Here is a 7,000-nt window from a genome sequence, read left to right as displayed (position 1 = left end):
GAAGACCTTATCTTAATTCATTTGGCAAGATAAAGGATCAAAAAAATAATAAAAGAGAAGAGAGGACCATAGCAGTTTTGACTTTGTGTTGCTGAAATCCATGTGAAGCAGAAGAAAGAAGAGGTTGCACTTATTAGCAACCACAACACATTTTTTATATACTGAGCAAGTCAAGGTGGAAGGAGGAGGCATTGTACAAATCAAAAGAGAGATCAGGCAACTTCCAAAGTCTTTCAAATCCTTCTGGTCGAACTACTGTACTATTGATCAGGCAACTTGAGAGATCTTCTTTCTCGGGAAGATCTTAGCATTCATTCAAAAGAACAAAAAGAAATGTGTTAACTGCATAGATATATAAAGAAATCTGCACTCAGATCTCCTCCAAATCAAAAGAATTATTATACCCATGAAACTTAGCATTTGAAACCTAAGGAGTGTAGCCAGATAAGCTTCTTTATAGAGTACAAACAGCACTATCAAATCCCTCAGGCAGCCAGTGCAAACAATAAATGAAACACCAAAAAAAGATTCAAACCAGAATGATTGAAGGGGAAGAAAAACTGAAGGCAAAGAAGAAAAGCAAAGATACCAGCTGGTTGTGGAGGAAGAAGTGATCCATCCATATATAATTAATGATATCTCGGAAGGGAAGGTACTGCAGTCACATGAACCAACGCACTGCAGAAGGCAAAATGACTCAACTGGGGAGCTTCAAGAGGATGACATCTTCTTGATGACCAAGGCGAAGAGAGAGGTAATGTTTATCTGACTCCATTTCCGCTGCGAACTACTGCTTATGACTGCTACTTCTGCACAGTAATCCTGCACACCATTCACTTTGCTTGTTCCATTCGACAGTCTTCCCTCCTCCTACATCCCCTATGCTCGACGTTGCAACAGGGTATGATAGCTTTCGGCTCATTGAAGAGATACAATGTAATAGGGACTTCTCCTGCCTCTTGAAACACCCTAATGTCGATCATCTCATGCACATAACAATTTAAATTAAAATCTATTTGTAAATGTAATTGAATGAACGGTGTAGGTTGCAGAGACATATGATTCAGTCTATGTAGCCTATTGCATGTGTGATGTGAGAGGAGAATCCGCACCTCGAGGTGGGAGAGGTCTCAAGACATTGCTCGTTTCGTCGTTCTCCTTTGTTTTCTTCAAGCGGAAGGGTTTGCTCCGCTCCTCCCCTCACCCCTAGCCTTCGCCCATAGTCGCTCAGCGTATTGCTGAGGTTGCGGATGCCGCTGCTCTGCTGCAGATGGGCTGTTGAACAGCTGTGCTGAGACTGTAGCCACAACTGCAGCGCCACCGGCCATCCGATCATACCCCTGGATCTGTGGGTAACTGGTGAACATCTCCTGCTCTCTTGCAGCCACGGGAGTTTCCACTGCGGCCTGGTGCATCTCTGGCATTTGCTGCCTTTGATGCTGATGCTGCTCGCTCATGATCAGCATCTGCCCCTGGGGCCATGTAGCAGGCGCCGAGAGTGCCAGCCCCGTTCCAATACCCATCCCCCGAATCCCAAATGGCGACGGAGAAACCCCCTGTAGCTGGTGATGGTACTGATGGGGAAGATTGGGCCCGAACGCGACGGGGCCAATGTAGGTGGAGAGCTCCCGCTTCGCGTTACTCAGATCATGCTGCACCTCCTTGAGCTTGTGCTGGAGGAGGTAGATATAGCCGACACACCCGTGGACGGGGTCACGCAGCCGCGCCTCCGCCTCGTATGACAGTGACGCCACCGCGTCCTCGCGCTGCTCTGGGCGGAGTTGCTTGAGCAGCTTCGCGACGTTGCTCGCCCCGAAGACTCGATGCACGTTGGCGAACTTCGCCGGCTGGTCCGGCGGAAAATGTGGTGCAAATATGCACTCGGGCGTGCACTTACGCCTCAAGAGCTTGCACGCCGCGCATGGCGAGCTCGACGACATCGCCCTCCTTACTTCCCTTGAAACAGCAAAACGAAAGCATGAATCGAAGACGCACAGAATCCTCATCCGAAAATAGCGAACCTAAGAACAATCAGATAAGCTTTTGTCCTCTTGAGGAAGAGAAAGTAAGCCTTTTAGGAAGAATGATGACAAAAAAGCAATAATTAGGGTTAGGGTTTCTTGTAATCATTCCAAAGGATGTTAGGACTGGCATCTATGACAAAGCTGTTCGACCTAAAGGTCCAACCCATAGCTAGATCTGGGTGCAAGAAAGTCTTCATCTTCTCCACTCTCTTCCTCTCGTGTGTGATGGAAAGCAACTACAGTTAGATCAGCGCAAACAATCTGTAAATTCGTTTCCTTATCTCAAATCAGGAACAAAAGAAAACCAAACCAAAACAAAAGCCACTGAGAAAGCGCTGAGGAAGAAGAAGGGGAAAAGAAGAAGAGCATGAAGAGTCTTTGTTTATGGTGAGAGAAAGGGAGAAAATGATTAATGAAAAAGGAGAGCCAGAAGAAGGGTATTTGTTTACCGAGGACTCTGTCTGCCTTCAGCCCGCTTGGATCGGAAGGATTTCCGCCACTTCCTATGGAGAGGGTAGGTTGCAGATCCCAACACAAGCGGAGAAAGAAGATGATGAGGTTAAAAATAAGGATATAAAGCAGGAAGGAGGAGGAGAAGTACGACTAACTCCAAGAACAATAATTTTCTCTCCTCTCCATGGCAACGACGTCAGCCAACTCTCATCTCAACTTGTGCACGACTGGATGATCCATTAATGCGTCTGGTCCGTAATAATAATAATAATGGAAATGTTGCAAGATCATCTTTCATTCTGTGGTGTTCCATAGGGATAACCATGCCCATTCCCTTGCCATCTTGATCTGCCTTATTCCTGCTTCAAACCTCAATCTCTTTCCATTCTGCTGGAGATAATTAATGTTAACAACTGGAATTTTTTGTTTATGATCTTTTCTATGTTCACAAAATTGCATGAACCTAATCCAGGGATTCATTCACATACATATTTGATGATTTCTGATATGGTAGAAAGGGAATATGATTCACTCTGCTGATGTGACTGAACCATGCGAATCTGGTAATTATGATTCCAACAAGATGTCTCCACAAGAAACTTAAGTTTGTGAAGTCAACTATTTCTTTAGATAATGTAATGTAGACATATGGCAAATGCCTAATGTAGGTTACATATTTATATTAGTAACACATATGAGTAATGTAATCCACATAGGGCCTGCAATAATGTGCCACAAAATGGATTAAATTTTGAAACTTAGTAATCCAAAAATAGGAAAAAGAGAGCAATAGTGTCTTCATCTAGTAAGACTGAAACTCTTGTTTTTCTCAAGAGAGAAAAGGAAAATAAAAAAGTCATATGATTAATAAGTATATTTTCTTTTCTTAGAGAAATTTGATATTACAAATATATAACTTAGATTCAATAGGTACATGTTGGAAATGTTCAAGGCTTATCACTTGTTCATGTTGATAAGTGATGGAAACCCATCATGCTTTTTTAATGATCATATTTATGCATGCTTCCACTGTTGTTTTAGCAAATCAAATAGAGGTGTGCAACACACATGGAATGTGAAATATGTGTAGGATTTGCCTACTTATCATCATAATAGCATTTTTCTAGCCTGTTGAGATTGAATGAGATGTATATGTAAATTACTACACAGTTGCTAGGGACCTTCATTATTGCTCAGAAAATTACAAGGCTTGTCTCAGTATATCAAATTATGAAAGCATGACTGTCGGCATACTATTTTGATATTATTTTATGTTGTCATCATTGTTCTTGATATAATAATATATTTATCTTTGTGTAAAATATCTGTGTTGGAGGATAAATACCACTTCTTTCAAAATTCGGTAATACAAGCTTACAATTTTAACCAAGTGATTTTTGTCTTTCTGTTATTCCTAATCAACATAATGATAAAAATTTGAGATATTTATAAAAATTCGAGCCGATTTTAAGTTGCTCCTCAATCTCTATCTTAATTAAGTGATCCGAAACTCAATTATGATAGAAGAAGACTAAGAAGAAGCAAATTAACGAGCCATTGAGGTATTCTTAAGCTCAATAACTAGATCATAATTCAAACTTATAACATAGAGCGATTAAATGCTCAATTTTCATAAGTATAAAGATCTTAATGTAATTTTTAAAAGTATAATGATAAAGATAACTAACTACAGAAGATAATATTATAAGAGTAGACTCAGTGGATTCGACAAGTATTAGTAGCAGCACTAATAAGGTATATATAGAGTATATCATTAGAAGATGTGGAATGTTCAGCTACACAAACTGGTGCTCCATCAGCATCATCTGTCATCATCTTCTGGGCATAAGAAATTCTATATGTTTTCGGAAAGTTTCTTAAAGATATATAGTGCTTTTTAGTAAGCCTTAACAATCATGCAATGAGTACGAAGAGTTTCATTTGAACTTCCTATAAACATCGGATTTGCATAAGATTTTTGGGCTTGGAAAATAAATTCTTACAAGATTTCTTTTATAGATTTCGGTCAGTGAATCAGATCTGCCTACAAGATTTTATGTAAAGCAATCAATCAACAAGAAAAGAACTTTCTTGGGCATGTTTTGAGAATCTCACGCTCAAATCACCACCACTTCTTTTGTAGGTAATGGAGGACACCTTGCTACTCCATATGGGTCTCCACTTGCCTCTTTCATAGGGTCAAGAAAAGATATTTGAGCTTAAAATTGCATTATTCTAGCAAACAAAGATGACCATGAACGACTTCATCAGAACATGTGATCTGCTCAAGGGAACAGCTTCTTCCTTAACATAGCCAATGAAGTACAATGCGTCTAATCCTAATTAATATCAATGTGGCATAAATCACCAGCAGTAGCTGTTTAATATCTTGTCCTCAACTAAAGTGTTGGAAAAGGCCATAAATGATCCTCGCATTTATCGATCTCTCTAAGGCTTAAGCTCGATCGGATCGGATCGACACTCGATGGAGGTCCAAATTGCAGCAAGGGTGTGTGTGATACAGAAAGCAATTTTGAAGGCTACATATCAAGAAAAAGATTGTAGATTCCTAAAGACACAATTGTAGTTGTGGGCTCACTACATCTCGCACAGGTGATTCGGATCTTGGCATGCCACCAGTGAGAGTGACACTTTTGTCCATTACCACATCCTTTGGAAATGGCATATAAGATATGGGTTTCACCTTCAATGTATGATCAAGCAAAGAAGTTATAAGCAAAAGGGGCTCAAAAAGAGTGTTTCATTGTTCTTTTCTCTACTGCTACTGCTGTCAATTATGATATGGATCAGAAGGTGTGAACAGGCAACAACGATGATTTTGATGGCTTCAGCATTTTTCTTGATTGAAGGGAAATGGAATAGTGACATTATCTTTTGTACTATTCTTGTCAGATCACCTTCGTTGTTGTGAATCCATGAAAGCTTTCGCAGTAGTGGCTTTGGCCATCGATACCGATGGCCAGTTGCAGAATTGGGTATCTCTCAACATCTAATCCCTCGGGAATACCACTGTCTAGTGGAATAAGAGAGTCTGAAAAGACGGCAACGTGAACAAAAGAAGAGGCCAGCCAAAGAATCTATCATGTTCAATTTGTTGAGGCATACAAGCAGCTTTTCCACCTCCTGCTGATTCTGTATTAAGAGACTGAGTAGTCCTCATTCAGGAAGATGGATGCATGACAGCAAGTAAATGAGCTGGAGACAAGTTCAGTAAAGTAGTGTGGAAGTGTCTCAGATGGCAGCATGCAAGGTTATAGGCATTATACTGGCAAACAGTCAGCAGAATCCACGACAATATCCAATTCACCATGCAAGCAGGCATGACTTGGTTTTGGACAGGAGGCCCTACTCCACCTGAAAAGATTCTTGATGCTGAGAGGCATTGTTTCCTGGGCAGATGCAGAGGATGGAAACTTCTGTTCAAAATATGATAGATGTAGCACAAGATGGAAGATGAACTTGATGAGAAGGAATGAGGCAGAATCACAAGCAATGCTTTACTACTTCTGTTGGCAAAGCATTACTACTTCTAAGAATTAATGTAGACTTCCGATACTGAGAAGAACTTGTTTAATTAGATTTTTCAGCATAAAAAGAAGAGAGGAAAATATATATATCAGTAAAGAGAGAGCATTTTGATTCTTCAACTGATTAAGATATGAAGGTTTAGTGTAAAAATTCATTAAGAGTTGGCATCTAAATTGTGAACAAATGACAGTAGACAATGAGTGGTATAAAATGATCTGAAGTTACATGCTGTGAATTAATGCAATATTGACATTATAGGAGAAAGCTGCACCTTTTGGTAATAGAATTGACATATGAACTCATGAACAGAATATGATAGCAGAAGATGACACTCCAACTGACCAAGAAAAAGGGATAACAAGAGAAGAATGATGAATATATTATGGGCACAAATTAGACAATGTTATTTCGAAATAACAGTGCTTATCATATGTAGTAAACGAGCAAGTCAATGGATTATAATGCAAAGAAACTTAATGTACTTCGAAAACATAAAGTTCATTGAATTAGACAAAGGAAACTGAAAACAAAAAAAGAGTTGTTCGATATCCAAATAAAAGAATACTGATATCACAAGATGAAAAAAATGATTCTGTAGAATGCTCGTTTCAAGTAACCAAATAGAAGAATACTGAAAAGATGATACAAATGAGACAATATTCCCTCGAAGCTGGGAATGATACTCATAATCTGATATCATTAAGGAGCAAAATAGATTCAAGAAAGCCAAGAAACTCAGAACTTGGTCAAAAAAGATGAACCAGTGGTTTAGGCAAAGGAACTTGGAAAGAGCAGTTTATATCCAAACACCAAGTTTCTAACAGCTTTACTTGTGTGCTTCCGACTTATCTCACACTAGGCTAGGAATTCAGATCACTGAATGAGTGCCAGAGTCTTAATTACTCAATAGTATCAGCAACAACATCAGATATCATAGCCCATCTATCTTGAAGCACACCAAATAGCAGAAAAGA

The 7,000-nt window shown here is 39.6% G+C and overlaps 1 protein-coding gene across 2 annotated transcripts; it reads right to left on the bottom strand.

Moving 5' to 3' along the window:
• Positions 1-387: 387 nt before the first annotated feature.
• LOC135594403 (LOB domain-containing protein 36-like) lies at positions 388-2,782 on the bottom strand. 2 transcript variants are annotated; one of them, XR_010480087.1, is made up of 2 exons: positions 1,113-2,444; positions 388-969 (listed from the first exon to the last, which is right to left on the bottom strand). XR_010480087.1 is itself a non-coding variant. In XM_065084782.1 (2 exons), exon 2 carries the CDS (start codon positions 1,938-1,940, stop codon positions 1,170-1,172), a length of 771 nt encoding a protein of 256 aa, XP_064940854.1. In that variant the 5' UTR covers positions 1,941-1,956; positions 2,474-2,782; the 3' UTR covers positions 388-1,169. The 2 variants fall into 2 exon arrangements, 1 of the variants encoding a protein (XP_064940854.1); XM_065084782.1 differs by adding an exon at positions 2,474-2,782 and having other exon boundaries at positions 388-1,956.
• Between the last annotated feature and the right edge of the window lie 4,218 nt (positions 2,783-7,000).

The sequence above is a fragment of the Musa acuminata genome, chromosome BXJ1-9, assembly GCF_036884655.1.
Source record: "Musa acuminata AAA Group cultivar baxijiao chromosome BXJ1-9, Cavendish_Baxijiao_AAA, whole genome shotgun sequence".
In the NCBI taxonomy this organism is placed as follows: Eukaryota; Viridiplantae; Streptophyta; class Magnoliopsida; order Zingiberales; family Musaceae; genus Musa; species Musa acuminata.
The sequence above is the reverse complement of the archived record's forward strand: the minus strand, read 5'-3'. Positions and strand labels throughout refer to the sequence as shown.